Source organism: Schistocerca americana, chromosome 11 (genome assembly GCF_021461395.2).
Source record: "Schistocerca americana isolate TAMUIC-IGC-003095 chromosome 11, iqSchAmer2.1, whole genome shotgun sequence".
NCBI lineage: Eukaryota > Metazoa > Arthropoda > Insecta > Orthoptera > Acrididae > Schistocerca > Schistocerca americana.
Genome location: NC_060129.1, coordinates 47,950,049 through 47,972,743, shown reverse-complemented (window position 1 = coordinate 47,972,743; position 22,695 = coordinate 47,950,049). Strand labels below are relative to the sequence as shown.

The window sequence follows — 22,695 nt, the reverse complement described above, 5'->3', positions numbered from 1 at the left end:
ACCCTCTGCCATTTGAAGTAGTCATACAATAAGAGTCTATTCTTTCATCCAACGAAAATACTGCATGTTCTATATCTGTGACTCTACACAAATGCTCAGTGACAGAAAATATTGTACAGTTGAACGATTACACTCAAGATAAAGGTTTTGTATTTTATTTTGTGTCTATTCCATGTTTATTTCTTATCCACTCTACCTATCTCATCTTCAACGCCCTCCTGTTGCACCACATTTCAAAATGTACCATTATCTCCTTGCTGAACTATTCATCCATCACGTCTCACTTCAAATCACGGCTGCACTCGTAACAGATACCACTAACTGGCACTTAAATTGCCATCAGATCTTAATAGATTCCTCCTTTTCAGTAATTCCTTTCGTGATGTTCCAGTCCGCATTTTATATCCCATCTACACTGGGAATCAACAGCTATTTGCCAGTCCGTAGAACAAAGTTTTGCAACTGCTTTTACTGACTCATTTCCTAACCTAATTCTCCAGTCAACACTTCATTTAATTCGACGACATTTCAGAACTATTGTCACACTTTTATTGACGCACATTTTACACCCTATTTTCAAGACTGTATCCGTTATGTTCAACTGATCTTTCAAATCATTTGCAGTCTGTGACATAATTACAGTTTCGTCAGATAATCTTAAATTTTACATTTCTACTCCCTTAATTTTTTATCTCCTTTCTCAATTTGCCCTTGGTTTCTTCACAAGACGATCAACGTGTACTTTCAATTACGTACGCTATATGCTTCAAAGCTACCATCTCATGTCCTTATAATTGCAGTCCTATTTCTGTACAAGTTGTAGATAACGTTCCATTACCTTTTTTTATTTCTAATACAATAAGAAATTCTAAAGAGACAATTGCAAATCTAGGAACGCTTCGCTCCTCAAATGACGTACGGTATATTGCTGCTGGAAGAGGAGAAAATTCTTTCGCATACTGCAAATAGAAACAGACTGATGTTCTGTCAGATCCAGTGCCTATTCCTCTGCAGAATAATTTCCGTTGTTTTTCTTTCCAATGGATATTTATTTCGATATCTGTTGTGCAGATGTTCGCTTGATGAATTAAACTAGGCACCATAGTAAGATCTTCCTGAGCGAAACAATTTTAGAAACGAAGTTTAGTATGTCCGCTGTCTGTCAACCCCCGTTTCGATACCATTGCGTCACATAGTGTCGAGACATATGGCTTCAATACTTCCACTGAATTAACTTTCAAATTTGTTGAATCATTAAGCTTATTGTCTTTTGTCCACAGTATTTGCAAAGAAGTAGAATAGAATAATTTATTTTTCCAGTTATTAAGTTCTGTACTGAGAGCAGAAAACTTCGTATTTTCTTACTTCCAAAAGAATTCGCGAATTTACGTACAACAAAGCTTCAGTTCGATGTTCAAAAGACATAAGCCCTAAACTGTAAATTTTATTTGCAGATGAGTATCCACCATGTCTTCTGGCAGCGGTGTCTGGACGCCGCAAGGCCAGAATATCAGAACTGCACTGCGCGCTGGCTCTCCTTTATGTGTCAAAGAGGTTGGTCGCACACCAGCGTTTTAATGCGCCGGTACACAGATAAGAAATGATTCATTTCTCAAGCAATTTATAGGCTATTTAGCGGAGTATTGAGAAATGGACTGAACAATCAAAACCGTAGGGCTAATGAAGTTGACCAACACAATCCGATTATAGTTCAACATTTATAAATATTTATTGATATTACTGAAATATCTGTGAATGTTGATCTAACTTCAGTGTGGATTCAAAGCAAAGTCATTAACAAAGAATCATAAATAAAGTGCAGAAGTACAGCGTAAACGCAGAACATAAGCTTGCAGATTTCCTTTTTCTCAAATCAGTAATTATCAAAACTATGTGCAAACATTTCAAGAAATTCTGATTCTTTACTAAACACGATGCAAAACATGGTTCACTGCTCACATGCCACCAATAACATCAGCTATAGCAAAGTAATCTACACTGTGACAATTATTCAACTGTATGAGGAAAATCTCAAATAAGTCACAAACTGTCGGGCGTGCACTCCCTTTACTTAACACGTAAATGTCACTACAGATATTCGACTTTAGGTTATGAGACGTTTGTTATGTCTTCCATCATTGGCGATGATGTGGTGCGCACGAATAGCGAAATTCTGCACGGCCCGCTGAAGCGTCGGAACTTCGACGCTGTCGATGACCTCCTGAATGGTTGTTTTCAGTTAAGCAGTGGTCTTGGGGTTATTGCTGTACACCTTATATTTAATATAGCCGCACAATGAGAAGTCACATGTGTTCATATCCGGAGACTATGGCAGTCAATGAAGGCTCAGGCCGGGGGCCTCTGGGTGCACCAGAGCCAGGATGCGGTCCCCAAAGTGCTTCTTCAGGACATCAGACACTCTCCTGCTTCGATGGTGTCGAGCTCAGTCTCGCTTGAACCACGTCGTGTTGATATCAGGGTGATTTTGGATAATGGGGACGACATCATTTTCGAAAACCTTCACGTACCTTTCGGTAGTCACCGTGCCATCAAGGAATATTGCACCGATTACTGCGTGACCCGTTGAGGATGGAGAGATTTCTCGATCGCGGAGTACGGATTCTCAGTCCCGCTAATGCGCTTGTTTAGCTTATCGACAAACCCATGCAAATTAAACCGGGGTTTGTCACTAAAACAAACCAAACGCATGCGGATATTAATTCCCATCTTACCCCATGGCTAACGGCGTAGTTTTAACGTCCTAACGCAAACCGTTGACACGTTATGGCGATTTTATTTCATTCACTTCAATAATATTTACCCTGTAATTTGATTTCTGCCTTGATTCTCACCAGTACGAAGCTAAAGTTGCAACAAGTTCTCCAAAATAAATCATCGAAACTGTATTTAGAGTATTCCAAATCCTGCACAAAGTAAAAGTGTGGGGCTGAGCTCAGTAAATTAAGGGAAGTCTAGCGCTCTGCACCAGCAAACAGTTCGCGTTAACTCGCCGACCAGATCACTGTTCAGATCTGCCTCTCTTGAGATCAGCGGAACGACACTCCGAGACAGAAAGCTGCCGAAACTCGAACGACGAAACACCAAATACCGAATGAACCGAAAGACGCAAAGAGAACACGCGCAGTGATCCACGCCCCTCCACATTCTCTGTGGCATCGCCCAACACTGACCCGGCGTTTAACACTGAGAAATATTCATATTTAAGGCTGTCCCTTAAACGTACTTTACATTAAATTCCAAATCATTAAATTCAAAATAATCTCAAAGTTATCACAATCATTTTGTGGCCACTCAAAACATCAGCTGTGTGGTATTAGCTAACATACTAATAAAAATGTAAATCATATTTAGGTACGGTGTTCAGTACTCTCAAGAATTGTGCTACTTAAATATATACGATTAATGTGTCACTAATTTAAAAGGAGTGTTTATCTGCCATCTGTTCATTTCTTCTTTAAAACTTTACTTGAAGTGCACATTTTACTAACGCCGATTTGCGTTTATGAGTAAACCTAGTATGAAATGGTATTCAACATTAACTACGGTATTCATCATCGATTATGATTACCTATACAACTGCGTAACGTAAACTACCATCTTATTTCGATCCACTGTGGCTAATTCAGAGTATTGTCACATTTACACAATCGTGCTACTAGAAGACAGAGCAAATTACATAAATGAAATCTGACTTTTTTTTGTTTATGAACGTCTTTAGCTTTGATTTGACACCATATATGGTACGACACCTCGAAGAGCGATATAGTTACTAATTGTGAAATGTCTATCACAATATTCGTAATCAAAAGCATTGCTAAATGTTGTAATAAATATCACAAAATTGTGATCCATGTTGCGGTGAGCTCATTTCTTCACTAATATCTCTCTCATATCCATAGTTTTGTGATTTCGTGTTTAGGAGATTGTCCCGTTTCGAACCACCGTCACTTGCCGACAGTGTACAGGGAGCATCAAAAATAACCATCCTATATGGCACTTTCTGAAACTAATAAACAAATAAAATGGATTTTGTTTCTTGATGAAAGGGAAATTCAGTTTTTTTTTCATACCTTCTCATAGTTCTTCAATATGCCGGCCTTGAGACGTACGGCAAATGTCAATGCCGTATTCAGATTGTTCCCATACTACAGCGAGCATGTCTTGAGTTACAGCTGCCGCAGCTGCTGTTATGAGATTTCTCAGTTAATTCACTGTTGCTGGTAATGGAGGCACATTAGCAGAGTCTTTCATAGACCCTCACAAGAGATAATCAGATGCATTCAGGTCTGGTGGCCGTGGACGCCAGTTATGTAAGGCTGAGACATTTGGTACAATGCGACCGATCCATCGTTCAATAATCCTTTGATTTAAAAATTCCCGCACTTCCAGATGCCAGTGAGGCGGTGCCCCACCCTGTTGGTAAATGGAGTCGTTCGAATCAGTCTCCAATTGTGGGATAGGAACGTTCTCGAGCATATCGAGATAAGTACTTCCTGTAACAGTAATCTCGGCAAAAAAAAAAAAAGAAAAAGGAAACAATGGGCCGTGCAGCTTTTAAGGTGAAAGTGCGCAAAACACATCCAATTTTGGAGAGTCGCCCTCATGTTGTACAACTTCATGTGGTTGTTCCGTAGTCCATATTCTCACATTGTGGCGGTTCCATTGAAAAGGAATCTTGCCACGTCACTAAACACTAAGCGTGGCAGAAAACTGTCATTCTCCATCTTCCCAAGAGCGAAATTACAGAACTCGAAACGTGTATGTTTGTCACCTTTACTAAAAGCTTGTATTAGCTGACTTTTGTATTGTTTCGTGTGTAAACGTCGAAGCAACACACGCCAGATGGACATCGGGGGCACGTTGAACTGTCGAGCTGCACGGCGAACGGATATCTGACGACTTCTTGTGAAACTATGGCGAATGCGTTCGATGTCTGTATCAGACACTCGGGGATGGCCCGGCGATTTGCCTTTACACAAAGAACCTGTTTCTACGGATTGTTCATGCCACCGCCTAATGCTCTGTGCTGTAGGAGGATCCACGCCATACCCAGTACGAAAGTCACGTTCAACGGTTATTACTGAAACGCACTGCGCAAAACGTAAAACACGAAACGCTTTCGGTTGTCCAGACACCATTTTTACTACAACTGAGGTGGGCGCTCACTCCTGCAAACAAGCGGGAACAATGTAAAGCTCGAGAGTTTGCTCTTTCCTTCGATATGTTGTTCACGCACATATCTTAAATAGCATTATAGTTATGATGTTTTTGAAATGGGATTATACTTTTTCGTACAGAATTCGTTTGTTAGAGAGCGGTTTCCGCAAGCACCACACTCGGAAGTACCCGCTGGAGAGGCCTTACCCGCCCAAGGCTCGTCTAGCCGGCTAACGCCACTGCTGTAGGCGAGACACGCCCACATCCTAGACCGAGCGAGGTGGCGCAGCGTTCAGCACACCGGAGTCGCATTCAGGAGGACGACGCTTCAACCCCGCGTCCAGCCATCCTGATTTTGGTTTTCCGTGATTTCCCTAAATCACTCCAGGCAAATGCCGGGATGGCTCTTTTGAAAGGGCACGGCCGGCTTCCTTCTCCCTCCTTCCATAATCCGATGATACCGATGGCCTCGCCGTCTGGCATCCTCCCTCACAACAACCCCCCAACCCCCCATCCTCCTCCCCCTCTGCACAGTAGATCACCACGTATTCACATATACACTACTGCCCATTAAAGTTGCTACACAACGAAGATGATGTGCTACAGACGCGAAATATAATCGACAGGAATAGGATGCTATGATATGCAAATGATTTGCTTTTCAGAGCATTCACACAAAGTTAGCGCCGGTGGCGACACCTACAACGTGCTGACATGAGGAAAGTTTCCAACCGATTTCTCATACACAAACAGCACTTGACCGGCGTTGCCTGGTGAAACGTTGTTGTGATGCCTCGTGTAAGGAGGAGAGAGGCGTACCATCACGTTTCCGACTTCTTTGATAAAGGCCGGATTGCAACCTATCGCGATTGAGGTTTATCATATCGCGACATTGCTGCTCACGTTGATCGACATCCAATGACTATGGAATCGGTGGGTTCAGGAGGCTAATACGGAAGGCCGTGCTGGATCCCAACGGCCTCGTATCACTAGCAGTCGAGATGACAAGCATCTTATCCGCGCGGCTGTAACGTATCGTGCAGCCATGTCTCGATCCCTGAGTCAATAGATGGCTACTTTTGCAAGACAACAACTATCTGCACGAACAGTTCGATGACGTTAGCAGCAGCATGGACTATTAGCTCGGATACCATGGCTGCGGTTATCCTTAGCGCTGCATCACAGACAGGACCGCCTGCAATGGTATACTCAACGACGAACCTGGGTGCACGAATGGCAAAACGTCATTTGCTCTGATGAATCCAGGTTCTGTTTAGAGCATCATGATGGTCGCATCCGTGTTTGGCGACATCGCGGTGAACGCACATTGGATGCGTGTATTCGTCATCATCATTCTGGCGTATGACCTGGCGTGATGGTATGAGGTGCCATTGCTTACACTTCTTGGTCACCTCTTGTTCGCACTGAGGGCACTTTGAAGAGTGGACGTTACATTTCAGGTGTGTTACGACCCGTGGCTCTACCCTTCATTCGATCCCTGCGAAACACTACATTTCAGCAGGATAATGCACGACCGCATGTTGCAGGTCCTGTACGGGTCTTTCTGGATACAGGAAATGTTCGACTGCTGAACTGACCAGCACATTCTCCTGAGCTCTCACCAATTGAAAACGTCTGGTGGATGGTGGCCGAGCAACTGGCTCGTCACAATACGCCAGTCACTACTCTTTATGAACTGTGGTATCGTGTTGAAGCTGCATGGGCAGCTGTTCCTGTGCACGCCATTCAAGCTCTGTTTGACTCAATGCCCAGGCGTATCAAGGCCGTTATTACGACCATTGGTGGTTGTTCTGGGTACTGATTTCTAGGATCTATGCACCCAAATTGCGTGAAAATGTAATCACATGTCAGTTCTAGTATAATACATTTGTCCAATGAATACCCGTTTATCATTTGCATTTCTTCTTGGTGTAGCAATTTAAATGCCAGTAGTGTACTATAGTTTCATTTGAAAAAGAGAAGTGGATCCCCGTCTCCTGGAATGAATATGAGTATGACAACGGGCAATACGTGGCTCATACGGCAGTCTCTCTCATTTAATCAGGTGCAAACATCACAAAGATCTCTTAAATGCTTTCAATCAAAAGTTTTGGAAGTAAACAGTTCAGCTGATCAGCCAGTATACAGATTGATTTACGAGGATATGCAGGTATTTTAATACGTTATTATACAAGTAAAACTAAAGAAAAAAGTTCATATAAACAGAGATACGCAAAACTTTAGTTACGGAGTTATGGCTAACAAAAGATTTTGCCTGAAATTTAGCTACTTAGCTAATATAAAGCCATCGCGAAAGTGTACAAGTTTAAAATAAAGCACTGTTTCCATTCATTTTGTTGTTATTGATATGGTGAATCTAATAAAACATTTTCCCAGGACGTCTAACTGGCGAGAAGTACGTACAATTCTTTCAAGGAGAAATACTCCGCGTGCTCGAAGGTCTTCCACTTGCTACGCGACTGCAAATGCATTTCCAACATGACCGCGCGCCTCCACATTCCACCAACCCGTCACTACACATTTAAATGAACATTTTCCCCAGAAATAGATTGGTCGAAGCGCTACACGTCTGTGGCCACTCAGATCGACCGATTTAACACCAATGCATTTTTGTGTATGGGGATGAGTGAAGACATAGTTTATGAGGACAGAGTCAATAGACGTGAGGCATTGCTTGCTCGCGTTGTGAGCGCAACGGACGAAATTAAGAACAACCCTGTGAAACCGAAACGAGCAACGAAATCTGTTCATACAAGTGCAGCTAAATGCATTGAATTCAGTGGAGACATTTTTGAACATTTATTGTGAATGTATTATGAATCTGTATGTACACTGTACAATTCCCTTAACACTGAGCTTTGTTTTTTCCGGTTTAACATGAATTCAAGTTTGCTATGATACTAAAAGAAGCAGATAATCTGACACCTTCATACAGATTCAGTTAACGTTATTACCATCATTTTTCCCAAAATTAATTTCTCTGCAACTTCTGTTGAAAACTTTAGGCAGTTGTCTGGAATTTAAAAAAATCAAAATTGAGGCAAGTAATAAATTAAAAATTTTACGAAACTACTTATTTGCTTCTATGAATGTTCTGGAAAACTACTGCAGATACACATGTGGGGCATGTTTTATTATATTCACCACACCAATAACCACGAAATAAATGGAAATCATGCTTCACTGTAACCTCGTTCAGTTTTGCGATGGCTTCATATTAGCAAAGTTGCTAAAGTTCAGGCAAAATCGTTTTTAGCCGTAACTTGGTAACTAAGCATTTGCGGATCTATGTTTACTTGAACTTTATTCTTTAGTTTTACTTGTAGAATAACGTATTAAAATATTTGCATCTCTTCGTGAATCACACTGTATATTCGGAACAACGGACTGGCATCCACCTTGTAAAATGGTGTGATTCAAATTAATTTGCGCTACTTTATTTACTAGACAGGTAGTGGGAAAAAATGTGTTTTGTGGTTACACTTGTTCGTAAAATTTCAGGTTGTTCAGCAGACTGCAAGTTTGGTGAATTTATTTTGGGAGAAAAGTTCCTTACTTGGCTCGACACCTTCATCCTTCCACCATGTTCTGCAGACGTTTTAGTTGGTTCATCCGCATTTTTGTGGCGGTGGCCATATTTACTGGCTTCTGTCACCCAGTTCCTGTTACAGGTAAAAATTTTACTTTGTTCGATTCATAAGAGTCTGAGTATGATAACGGATAATAATTTATTGTGAAATAATGAACAATAAGTTTAATTTTTTTATTGAGATTTTTGCGAATTTCTTTTTCAGAATCCTATACCGGAGTCACCTTGCATACTTTAACAACCGACAACTTAGGTAAGTGTTTGATCCGTTACTACTAAAAACACCTCATGGTCCACAGGGTTCATTTGGTGCTATTTTATATAATCACGGCAGTCTTATCTGGTGGTCTGAGACGTCCACGAAGGCGCCGTGGGGCGGCGGTCGTATTGAATCACAGTAGATTGCTACTTGAATACATCGAGCTTTTATTTTTAAAACAGCGATAGATGATGTAAAACAATTGTTCACTAATTTAATCTTAATAATGTTATATCTCATTTGCTGTCTCGTCCAAGGGTCACACAAACTTGTATTCAGTACTGTTCATTGCTCCTGGATGACAGGCAATACGTACGTCCCACGCTACTGCTTTGCCAGTAGCATAACACCCGTGGTATACGCCGGAGTGAACTTGTTCGGGTATCTGCTTTGTGCCACGTTGCAGACATAAGGATACTGCGAGCGAACTTCGCAACATCCATGGGGTATCAGTGTATCATCGCTTTTGGTGTTCTAGAAAGCTCCAGTTCGAATGCCATTTAGTCATCACGTAGCGTATACAGTATGGTTTTTACCACCGTATACAGACTCTAGGGATTGATTGATGAGAGGATACGGAACAGAAAGGTCTAATGAATTTATGTTTGGAAACGCATGGTTTCCACACCAGACACTAATTATTCATACAGTGTTACAAAGACTGCGGTCTTATACTCGCTGTACCACGCTGCGACAGGTACAGTACGTAATGAAAATGGTTTCCGTGTGCCTCAACGCATGCGTGAATACGCTCAGTAGCGTGCTCCGCCTGTCACGTTCAAATCGGCCAGGCTGCATACGAACAGCGTCAAAGGCACGCTGAATACGCTGCTCCAGTGTCTCCACGTCTGGAATGTCCTCTGCGTACACGATGCTTCTGAGGTGGCCCCATAACCAGAAATCGCACGGGTTGAGATGCAGTGAACGAGCAGGCCATGCAACTGGAGCCTCTCGTCCGATCCTTCGACCTGGGAAGACACGTTTGAGATGCATCCGGACGTTAATGGCGAAGTGGGCAGGAGCATCATCATAACATAACCATTAGAATCATCAATGGCACTTCTTACAGCAAGACGCCCGTTAGAAATGCCGATGGTTCCCGCCTGTTAGGTGACATGGAAGGAAGACTGGTCCCAAAATAGGGTCGCAAATTATCCCAGCCCACCCATTCCGGCTGCTCCGATCCTGATGATTCGCTGTCATCGTACCACAGGGGTTCTGCATACTATACCTCCGATGACTGTTTTGAAAGGTGCAGATGCTACTCCACGTAAGGCTGGCCTCATCGGTGAATAGGATGACACACATCCTGCACTCATGGTTGCCTGGTGAAGCAACCGACGACAAAACTGCTGCCGATGTGGAAAGTCTGTCGCTAGTAACCCCTTCACACACTCTAACTGATAAGGGTAGTAACAATCGTCATGGAGAATGTTCCACACGGTCGTCTGGCTTAACCCGTACTGGGGTACGTCCTTCATGATTTCCTGCATGTTAGGTCATGACGTGCGAGAAACAGTACGTCCCTCTAGGAGGAAAAATTTCATTCTAAAGTATGGCTGCGTGGTATTGCACTGCAGCTTCTGTAACAAAGTATGATTAAATAAATGGTCTCTGTCATGGGAACCATGCGTTTCTGGACATCATTAGAACATTTTTGTTCCTTATTATCTCATCCCCCCCCCCCCATGAACCATGGACCTTGCCGTTGGTGGGGAGGCTTGCGTGCCTCAGCGATACAGATAGCCGTACCGTAGGTACTACCACAACCGAGGGGTATCTGTTGAGAGGCCAGACAAACGTGTGGTTCCTGAAGAGGGGCAGCAGCCTTTTCAGTAGTTGCAAGGGCAACAGTCTGGATGATTGACTGATCTGGCCTTGTAACAATAACCAAAACGGCCTTGCTGTGCTGGTACTGCGAACGGCTGAAAGCAAGGGGAAACTACAGCCGTAATTTTTCCCGAGGGCATGCAGCTTTACTGTATGATTAAATGATGATGCCGTCCTCTTGGGTAAAATATTCCGGAGGTAAAATAGTCCCCCATTCGGATCTCCGGGCGGGGACTACTCAAGAGGATGTCGTTATCAGCAGAACGAAAACTGGCGTTCTACAGATCGGAGCGTGGAATGTCAGATCCCTTAATCGGGCAGGTAGGTTAGAAAATTTAAAAAGGGAAATGGATAGGTTAAAGTTAGATATAGTGGGAATTAGTGAAGTTCGGTGGCAGGAGGAACAAGACTTCTGGTCAGGTGACTGCAGGGTTATAAACACAAAGTCAAATAGGGGTAATGCAGGAGTAGGTTTAATAATGAATAGGAAAATAGGAATGCGGGTAAGCTACTACAAACAGCATAGTGAACGCATTATTGTGGCCAAGATAGATACGAAGCCCACACCTACTACAGTAGTACAAGTTTATATGCCAACTAGCTCTGCAGATGACGAAGAAATTGAAGAAATGTATGATGAAATAAAAGAAATTATTCAGACAGTGAAGGGAGACGAAAATTTAATAGTCATTGGTGACTGGAATTCGAGTGTAGGAAAAGGGAGAGAAGGAAACGTAGTAGGTGAATATGGATTGGGGCTAAGAAATGAAAGAGGAAGCCGCCTGGTAGAATTTTGCACAGAGCACAACTTAACACTTGGTTTAAGAATCATGATAGAAGGTTGTATACATGGAAGAACCCTGGAGACACTAAAAGGTATCAGATAGATTATATAATGGTAAGACAGAGATTTATGAACCAGGTTTTAAATTGTAAGACATTTCCAGGGGCAGATGTGGACTCTGACCACCATCTATTGGTTATGAACTGTAGATTAAAACTGAAGAAACTGCAAAAAGGTCGGAATTTAAGGAGATGGGACCTGGATAAACTGAAAGAACCAGAGGTTGTACAGAGTTTCAGGGAGAGCATAAGGGAACAATTGACAGGAATGGGGGAAAGAAATACAGTAGAAGAAGAATGGGTAGCTTTGAGGGATGAAGTAGTGAAGGCAGCAGAGGATCAAGTAGGTACAAAGACGAGGGCTAGTGGAAATCCTTGGGTAACAGAAGAAATATTGAATTTAATTGATGAAAGGAGAAAATATAAAAATGCAGTAAATGAAGCAGGCAAAAAAGGAATACAAACGTCTCAAAAATGAGATCGACAGGAAGTGCAAAATGGCTAAGCAGGGATGGCTAGAGGACAAATGTAAGGATGTAGAGGCGTATCTCACTAGGGGTAAGATAGATACTGCCTACAGGAAAATTAAAGAGACTTTTGGAGATAAGAGAACCACTTGTATGAACATCAAGAGCTCAGACGGAAACCCAGTTCTAAGCAAAGAAGGGAAAGTAGAAAGGTGGAAGGAGTATATAGCGGGTCTATACAAGGGCGATGCACTTGAGGACAATATTATGGAAATGGAAGAGGATGTAGATGAAGATGAAATGGGAGATACGATACTGCGTGAAGAGTTTGACAGAGCACTGAAAGCCCTGGGTCGAAACAAGGCCCCCGGAGTAGACAACATTCCATTGGAACAACTGACGGCCTTGGGAGAGCCAGTCCTGACAAAACTCTACCATCTGGTGAGCAAGATGTATGAAACAGGTGAAATACCCACAGACTTCAAGAAGAATATAATAATTCCAATCCCAAAGAAAGCAGGTGTGGACAGATGTGAAAATTACCGAACAATCAGTTTAATAAGCCACAGCTGCAAAATACTAACACGAATTCTTTACAGACGAATGGAAAAACTAGTAGAAGCCGACCTCGAGGAAGATCAGTTTGGATTCCGTAGAAAAACTGGAACCCGTGAGGCAATACTGACCTTACGAGTTATCTTAGAAGAAAGATTAAGGAAAGGCAAACCTACGTTTCTAGCATTTGTAGACTTAGAGAAAGCTTTTGACAATGTTGACTGGAATACTCTCTTTCAAATTCTAAAGGTGGCAGGGGTAAAATACAGGGAGCGAAAGGCTATTTACAATTTGTACAGAAACCAGATGGCAGTTATAAGAGTCGAGGGACATGAAAGGGAAGCAGTGGTTGGGAAGGGAGTGAGACAGGATTGTAGCCTCTCCCCGATGTTATTCAATCTGTATATTGAGCAAGCAGTAAAGGAAACTAAAGAAAAATTCGGGTTAGGTATTAAAATCCATAGAGAAGAAATAAAAACTTTGAGGTTCGCCGATGACATTGTAATTCTGTCAGAGACAGCAAAGGACTTGGAAGAGCAGTTGAACGGAATGGATGGTGTCTTGAAGGGAGGATATAAGATGAACATCAACAAAAACAAAACGAGAATAATGGAATGTAGTCAAATTGAGTCGGGTGGTGTTGAGAGTATTAGATTAGGAAATGAGACACTCAAAGTAATAAACGAGTTTTGCTATTTGGGGAGAAAAATAACTGATGATGGTCGAAGTAGAGAGGATATAAAATGTAGACTGGCAATGGCAAGGAAAGCGTTTCTGAAGAAGAGAAATTTGTTAACATCGAGTATAGATTTAAGTGTCAGTAAGTCATTTCTGAAAGTAATTGTATGGAGTGTAGCCATGTATGTAAGTGAAACATGGACGGTAAATAGTTTGGACAAGAAGAGAATAGAAGCTTTCGAAATGTGGTGCTACAGAAGAATGCTGAAGATTAGATGGGTAGATCACATAACTAATGAGGAGGTATTGAACAGGATTGACCAGAAGAAGGGATCGGTTGGTAGGACATGTTCTGAGGCATCAAGGGATCACCAATTTAGTATTGGAGGGCAGCATGGAGGGTAAAAATCGTAGGGGGAGACCAAGAGATGAATACACTAAGCAGATTCAGAAGGATGTAGGTTGCAGTAGGTACTGGGAGATGAAGAAGCTTGCACAGGATAGAGTAGCATGGAGAGCTGCATCAAACCAGTCTCAGGACTGAAGACCACAACAACAACAACATCATCTCATTGATCAACCCCTAGTGTTTGTAGATCGTAGAAAAAAATCACCTAGTATCTTCCATTGACCCTTACAGTGATAAAAGCAATCTGTCTACGGAAGGTAATGGTAAAATTTTCAAAGAGGGTTACCAACGCGCCTTTAGTTGCATTATGCTGCACACTGTACGCCTTTTTTTTTTTTTTTTTTTTTTTTTTTTTTTTTTTTTTTTTTTTTTTTTTTTTTTAGAGACGTACTGATGTTGCAGACTTCATCTTTCACACGCAAGTGCCAAATGTGACACGAAACCAGCAAAATGGAGAATCCCTTGGCTACTTAATCATAATTTCGTATACAAGCCAACTTCCGCTATTTCCTTCGTGTCGGAGTCGAACCAGATGTGTCAGATAGATTCGCCTCTAAAAGTCACGTCCTAACACTTCATATCAATTTTAAACAAGTTATTCGTGTTAACTGTATCAAAATCCGTGTTTGTGTCGCACTATATTCCGTATTTTCGTACGCTGTGTGCCATGAGAAACGAATTTTGTGCTATAGCATTCGTTACGAGCAGCATTTATCCTCTATAAAAATTCCGGAGTAGCAATCTCATTCAATGATACGTTTATCCCATCATTCATTGAATAAATATAAATTTTTGAGAATTTTAATAAGTTACCAGTGATGAGAATTACGTATGTCGTAGAAAATCAGTGCTTTTGTAGCGCTTGTTGTAAGTTGCATGTCGTGTTCCATTGTCTGCATTCACCGCAAAGTAATGATTATCTTGATTTTTTTTTCGACTACAGTCTCTAAAAAATTCAGGAGATTAGTAGCGTTTATAGAAGGTGATACTGAGGCTGTAAAGGAAACATCGATTTCAGTACGGACTGGTCCAGAGTATAAAAATGATTCTCTAGGCTTAATTTAATGACACTTGTTTACTATTCTGTATGACATTACACCAGCCACACTGCAGCCCTACTATGAACACTCTCCTCGAACGTGGGAATAGTAAGCCGACGTTCATAAGCTAAGATCAGCCGCTTGCAAGCTGCTGTGCGTGGGTGTTTCAGGAGAGTTACCGACAGTCATGTATCCGATATACCACAGGTACCTGAGTTACTATCACATCTTGCTGTCACTTCTACACGAGGTACATGATCTGTCACCGTTCATGCACTTGGCTGTGACCGGTCAGCTAGTGGTAGTACTAGGCTGCATGGACGGTGGAGGCAGGGACCGGGGAGGAGTCAGCACGTGGTACTCATCACCATAACCAACAAATATGAGGTGCAGGCTTCCACTGAAATCGAAACTGAGTCAGTGAGACTGACTTCAGCTGTTGAGTAACATGGTATGTGCCGTGTCAAGAAGAGGCAAACTTAAAAGGATAGGATCTATTAACAGCAGGAAGTTCAAATGTATGGCAAGTGAATGTATCCCGTAGGGAAATGCAAAAAGCGATGTGAGGGAACACTAAGTGCACTCAGTGTGTATGGCTGGGAGCCTTATTCAGCACGCTACAGACGCCATTAAGTCAGCCGCTGAGAGAGCCGGGCTCTACCAGCTGCTGACCGTGCTCTGCGGCCACACTTGGATCATTCAAATGGCAGAGAAGGTTGACAAACCTGGCCTCATCTAATTTCAGTGAGACTCACAATTTGCTGCAGTGCAAAACTGGTCGTGCATCCCACGTTCTTAATAGAATGGAACGACTGCCTCAGAGTTCGAAGGTTCTGGGACAAAGCAGCCTGAAAATTCTTGGACTTGCACCAAGGGGTTGAGTACTCTATGGACACCCTAAATGGGTCAGGGGTGTGGTACACATCAGAGGCTGCTGCTCAGGTAGCTGTTTGGGTGCGGAGTGTACATGTTTTTAGATTACTCTTCATCCAGTCCAGATAACGATAGGGACCTGAAAGTGTCAGTAATAATTCCAAAGAAGTGTCACATACTTGCAAGAGTATTAGAGTTCAAATGACTAACTTCCGAAGCACTGATATCAACGTGCCAGCGTTTGAAGCTGCCCCAGTACAGCTCACATAATACCCGGTACAGGAAGTTGGTGAAAACACGGAATGGACAACAGTGAGACACTGATAAAACTTTCAACCTGTATCGAAAATTACACTGAGATAGTATGGCATTTGCCGCAGGTCACAAACAAATTGTGCCAACCAAAACAGAAACATAAATTGCGTGTGAGGCTTTCTGGGAAAGACTCAGTATCATGGTGGGCATTAATTTGGAATCAGGTCCCTCTGTCCACTTCTAGACCTACTCCAGATGCAACCAAAAGTTATGCAGAAGGCTAGACCAGTGTTATATAAGTTTCCAAGTCACTCTCTCATTGTTGAAATAGATGTTAATTGTGCAACAATCTACTGGTTAAATGACAGTTCAGTAAGGGGTGGGGGTCTGGTGAAACATTTCTAAATGAGTTGTCTGATGATTACCTAAAACAGTCTGTTTGGGAGCCCACTAATGATGTTGCACCTGACAGTTTCAAAGTGACCATACCTCTTTGAGGAAGCTCACACAGAAACTAGTATCAATGAACGTGATTTACAACATGCAAATGGCCACTAAAACAAGTAGCAGAATACATATATGTTCAGCAAACAAGATAAAGAAGCAGTTGTGAGCTATTTGAATACAAAACTCGAAATATGTAACTCTTGAGAACAACATGTAGAAAAATTGTGGTTCAGGTTTACAAGAACAGTCAGCTGTGCACTTGGTACGTATGTAAAGCAGTTCATGATAAGAGGGACACTCCACAGTCTCATTTGAAAGAAACATCTAGAGAAAAAGAGACAACTGGTCAATGAATGCTAGGCAAAACGTAGCCCTACAACTATGAAGACGCTAAATGTATTTGGCTGATGAGAGGAAATTCCGTCCAACCTACTAAGCCTACTGAGTCACAGACAGGCACAACAAAAAGACTCTCATAATTAGAGAAACACTGACGTTCGTGGTGGAATGACGGTTATGTAGTGCTGGATGGGAACAGGGCACCTTGCTGGATGAGTGAAGACAGTGACTGACAAAGGTTCCCACAACCTGCCTGGTGTCCTCCTTTGTTAGTCACTGCCCTCACCCATCCAGCAAGGTGCCCTGTTCCCATTCCAACACAACCCAGCCATCATGCCACCACCACCTCAGTCTTTATACTTCTCTACTTTTCTGCTACTTCCCCTCCCTCCACACCCTTCTGCTGCCCTCTGTCTGACCTGTAGCACTTCACTGTCCACCACCCCACCACCCTGCCGCTCCTCCTCTCCCCACACCCAGTCGCCACTCCCACCATGCACTCGTGCTGCTGGTCACAATGTGGTTTCAGTTCCCTGAGACTGCAGTCGTGTGTGTGAGTTGCGTTTGCTCTTGCGTTTCCACGCGCGCGTTTGTGTGTGTGTATGTGTGCATGGGGGGGGGTGTACGTGTATGCATGTCTGCCGTCTATTGTTGACAAAGGCCTTATTGGCCAAAAGCTTTACTTCTGAGAGTTCTTTGTTGTGCCTATCTGCAACTCAGCATTTCCCGTCTATGGAGAGTTGCAAGTTTCATTTTCGTAATATTGTCACAATCCATCCTGGATTTTTCATAATTTGATTCCTACTAAGACTATTGTAATAGAATGGGAAGGATCTCTCACAAACCAAGGAAATTCCGGTACTATATAAAGCTGGTACCAAAGTTAGTGTTCAGACACTCGTAGACTGGGTAATGACAGCAATTAAGAATAGCAGAACAAAATCAGAAACTCTGAATTACTTTTCCGAAATGTTGTTTAGAGATGGTACTGTGGGGTATTGCTCCAATTTGTGACGATGACAGATATAGATGTAGAATTAGTGTCACTAGTGTTGAGAAACAGTTGAAATTTAACAAGGCTCCAGAGCCTGATGGACCCTCTATCAGATCCTACACGGAATTTGCGACTAAGTTAGCCCCCCTCTTAACCAAAATCCTCGTACAGATAACACAATAATAAATTGTAAATCTCTATCACAAATAACATTGTCCAGTAGTTGGGAGAAGTCCGAGGAGACACCCATCAAGTAGAGGGACTGCAGGAGTCATTCACAAAACTACCGTATAATATCCTTGCCATCCATTTCTTATAGGATTCTTGAACATATTCTGAGCTCAAACGTAATGAGGTTCCTTGAACAGAAGGACCTCATTGCCAGTCAGTATGGATTTCGAAAATAGTGACATTTCCTTCATGACATCCTTAAAGCCATAATCGAGACAGTAAGATAAATGCAGTAATTTCGGATTTTCGATAAAATCATTTGACTCACTACCATAACCACACTTATTACCAAAAGTAAGACCATATGGCGTATGATGCGAAATTTGTGGCTTAACTGAGGATTTATTTGCTAGGGAGGACTCAGCGTGTTACCTTCAAAGCAGAGAAATTGGTGTGGACAATGTAAGTGTATTGGGACTCATAGGTTCTGTTATATATTAATCGTCTTGCAGCAATTTAATAGTTTTACAATTTTCGTGGATGATGCAGTTATCTATAATGATGTACTATCTGAAGAATTCTGCACAAATATTGAGTAGGATCTTGATAAAATAAATTATAGTCACCAATGAAAGAGTACAGCTGGTACCAGTTAATTCATACATATCTCAGGGTGTTATAATTTCGGACATCAAACGGAACGATCATGTGCTCTCAGTTGGAGATAAGATAGGTGGAAGGCTTCGGTTCATTGGTAGAATACTAGGGTGATGGGATCAGTCCACAGAGATGATTGTTTGCAATTGTCTCATGGGACGATGCCGAGAATATTGCTCTAGTGTGTAGGAACTGTATTAAATAGTACTGGCAGCAGGTATTGTGAAGACGTAGTGAAGAGCAACATGAACATTCAATACTTCTTTGATCCATGAAGAAACTGAACTGGCACACTTTGAAGGTAGACGGAAACTATTCCGGTAAAGCCCACTTCGAAAGTTTCAAGAAGCTGCTTTACACCTCGAATCTAGCAATATACTACAACTCACCACTTGTCGCTCTCACAGGTGTCGTGAGGATGAAATTAGCTGAATTACAGGACGCACAGAGGTAATTTAAACGATCATGCCCAAGCTCCATATGTGACTGGAATGTGAAGAAGCCCTGATAACTGATACATTAGGAGGTACCCTCTGCCATGCACTTCAAAGTTGTTTGCAGAGTATGGATGCAGATGTATAAGTAGATGAACAGAGTTGATGGGGTTATCGAACAGAAAATGTAAGATTTGTGTTTGAGAAATAACCTCCCTTTTTCTTAAGCATCTAAATTCAGTTGAGAGTGGGTTAAAATTAAAAGCTACTAGTTTCTAATATCTCCGTTAATCAATGGCCGATTTTTCAGTCCATTGTGGATCCCACTATTCTGGATTACGAGAAAATTTGCTTTCACGCATACTTGAGAACCCTACATGACAGTTTCAAGCGAGCTCTCGTAGCGATCACTTTTTGATGTGCTCCCGTGCATTGACTCTGTTGCGAGTTTGACGATTCGCACTCTACACGTTCTTATAAGTCTTTTGGTACTTGTAGCGTCGTTACTGTAGAGGAGGAGCGTATAGTGTGTCCGCCAGAGTTATACACCTCAACCTAGCCACACCTTCACGATGGTAGTCATCGTCAGTTAACCTCACAGATCGCCGATCCTTCTGACTCTGTCTTGGTCATACCGCCACCCTAACAGCTCTATTCTTGACACCAGTGCAGCAGGCCATTAGCAGCAGAAGGCCAGGCCATATTACTAAAATGCTGTGTGTCGACTCTCTAATACTGTCCCAGACTGTGAGGTTCCGGGTTCAGATCCCCTTCTGCTGTTGGCACAGTGCTGAAATACAGAGAATACTCTCGGGGTCATCCCTCGACCCCGCCCCCCTTCCACCACCTCCCCACGACACATTTGCGCGGTCGAGTGTCTACAGTGTGAGTAGCTAACTATTGCCACCAAGAATAACTTGAAAAGTGTGATAGAATCTGAAACGTTTGTGGGACAAAGGGTGCATGGGACGATGGGGGCGATAATATGACGATGGTTTTTGTTGCTTGGTGGAAACGTGTCAGGGATATGAAGGTCAATTTTGTATTTTTAAATAACATGCTACAGTTTGGTACTTATTTTATGATAGCGGCTATCGAGACGAATCCAATGACGTGGAAGTTCTTTGAAGGTCAACAGGGTCACAAAGGTAGCATGAACGTCAATTTACAGAGGGTTTCGAATGGCTCCAACCTTCTTATCATGGACTGAGTGGTATTCGTCATCACATCAGCACTTATCAAAGCACCATCTCTGACATTTCTCTCTTGAATATCTTAGGTGTAGTAGGAACGTCTTTTACGCATCCACATAAGAAAAAAATCCAGAGGTGTCAGGTCTGGCGAATGAATCCGCGACACATCTCCTACGCGTCCAATCCAACAATTTGGGAATTGTCACTGCAGCTCATTTTTAGCCATCGGCGAAAAATGTTCCGGACACCCATCGTGTTGATACCACATTCTGTTCCTCGTTCCCAAAGGTATTTCTTCCAATAACAGACCTAATGTTCCTTGCAGGAATGTGGTGTACTTCCTACCATTAAGATTTCCTTGGATGAGTAGGGGCCTATAATTCTGTCCTCCAGCATTCCAGACCATTGATTCACCAACCACGGTTTTTGGTGTGAAACTTGCTACTGCCAACATGGATTTTCAGTTTCTCACTAATGCATGTTATTCAGATTAACATTTCCATGAATGTAGCCTCGTCAGTAAATAAAATCGAATTAATAAATCTGTCATCCCTCTGAATATGTAGTTGAGCCCGTCGGCAGAATTCAATGCGACGCATACAATCGGTAGCAGTTAATTCTTGGTGGAGACTGTTATGGTAAGGATGATATTTATGTAGATGCAGAACACGAACAACACTACTCTGGCTCATGCCAGATTCCCTTGTGATTTCACGTGATCTAACACAAGGATCTCGAACCACAGTGGCAAGAGTACCAAGTTCCGTTTCCTAGTTAGTAACTGTCCTTTGCCAGATATGCTTCCGATACGTTCAATATCCAGTTGTTCTCAATTTATCATACACATATGTAAATGTACGTCGTATAGGGTGAGTCCGTTGAGGATATCTTTCAGCATATAAGTCTCTAGCTCTCACTGAATTTCGTTGGCACTCCCCGTAAATGAGAAACATATCGACTTATCCTTCGAAGGAATACATCATACACATTCGCTTGATTCGACGATATTAGTGCTGTATTGCGAAACCGTCGAATGGTGTTTACATGTGAAAGGCACGTTAGATGGATATACCATATTCGGCGAATATTTGCTATTTGCACGATATACGAGAGAGAGTTGTCAGAGTATGTGCTTCTCTAAGTGGTGATGTGGTAAGGAATACCAATCAATCCATGATAAGAAGATTGCAGTAATGCATTGATACCGATGGTCATCACTTGGAACACCTTCTGTAAATGGACGATCATGCCACCTTTGGACATTCGTTGACCTTCAAAGACCTTTTTGTCACACATCATTGCATTCGTCTCGATAGTTTTTATCAGAAAACAAATACCAAACGATAGCATCCCATTAAAAAAAAAAGTTGACATTCATAACTCTGACACGACCCTATCTAGCAACAAAAAACCAACGTCATATTGTAGCCTCCGTTGTCCCATGCAACATTTGTCCCACAAACTGTTTAGCTACTGTCATACTTCCGGAGTTACTCTAGGTGACATCAGCTAGTGACTCTCCCCGTACATACGGTACAGTTGATCTGATGCATGCCCATACTTCCTCCTCGTAGATAACTTCGCTAAGAAGAATGGTAAACTCAGTAACATTTTTCTGGGTTTGTGACTGCATTGTCAGTATATAAAACTGCTGACGTTTCGGTCACTGTTGCATATGTCCTTCTTCAGGGTATTTTTGTTTACAAAACATTGAACCAAAACACACTGAGGAAGGTCACTTGCAACAGTGACAGAAACGTCGGTGGTTTTACAATGCAGTTACAAACCCAGCGAAATTGTACTGGCTGTGACAGTGGCTGCGGAAGACTACGGTTATATTTCACATTGTTAAACTCCCTCTGGTGTTACTGGCCAAGCTCTTGCATGCCTATAGCTCTCATTTAAAGCGCGACATTATCAACATTAGCCTGCCAGGCAGAAACAGAGTTAATATAAGACTGAAGTCCGCTGTGGCTGCCAGTAGAGTCGTCCGCTCTCAAAGTTCGCTGTATGTACCGCCACCTTCCTGCTTCATACATTGCGCATTATTCGCCATGTTGGTGTTAATTCGACAGACAAGCAGATAGGCGACGAAATGCAGACAGAGCCTGTACCATATCGCAAGCTCCAAATGTTAAGTCAACAAACATCATTTAAATCCCGAATTAAATGTGCTGCTTCCTGTCTGCGTGGTAATTTTTCGATCACAAACTACGCTCACATGCTGCTGTCTTGGGGACCGACCATATTGTCGAACCTGTTTGTCTGTATTTGTCTTGCATCTTATGTAACTTCTTTGCTCGTTTCTATTTAAGACGGCTTCTGTATGCAAAGCTCTTTAATGTAACAACGACCCAGCATTGAAATCACTCGAAAACAACTTAAGCAATTGGAGAGACGAGATTATAGGAGAGGTGGTGCGCATATGTGGCTATTCATCCTAGTAGCGTTCCATACCCGAAA

General features: G+C 42.3%; 1 protein-coding gene across 2 annotated transcripts in view; it reads left to right on the top strand.

The window, feature by feature from the left end:
- The window catches only part of LOC124554040 (ankyrin-2-like), a 114,806-nt gene that overhangs the window by 29,412 nt on the left and 62,699 nt on the right, over positions 1–22,695 (top strand). For both annotated transcript variants that reach the window (XM_047128076.1, XM_047128077.1), the window contains exons 2-3: positions 8,701–8,870; positions 8,994–9,041. In XM_047128076.1, the coding sequence (XP_046984032.1) occupies positions 8,783–8,870; positions 8,994–9,041 (136 nt within the window). In that variant the 5' untranslated portion in view covers positions 8,701–8,782. The remainder of the gene's footprint in view (positions 1–8,700; positions 8,871–8,993; positions 9,042–22,695) is intronic.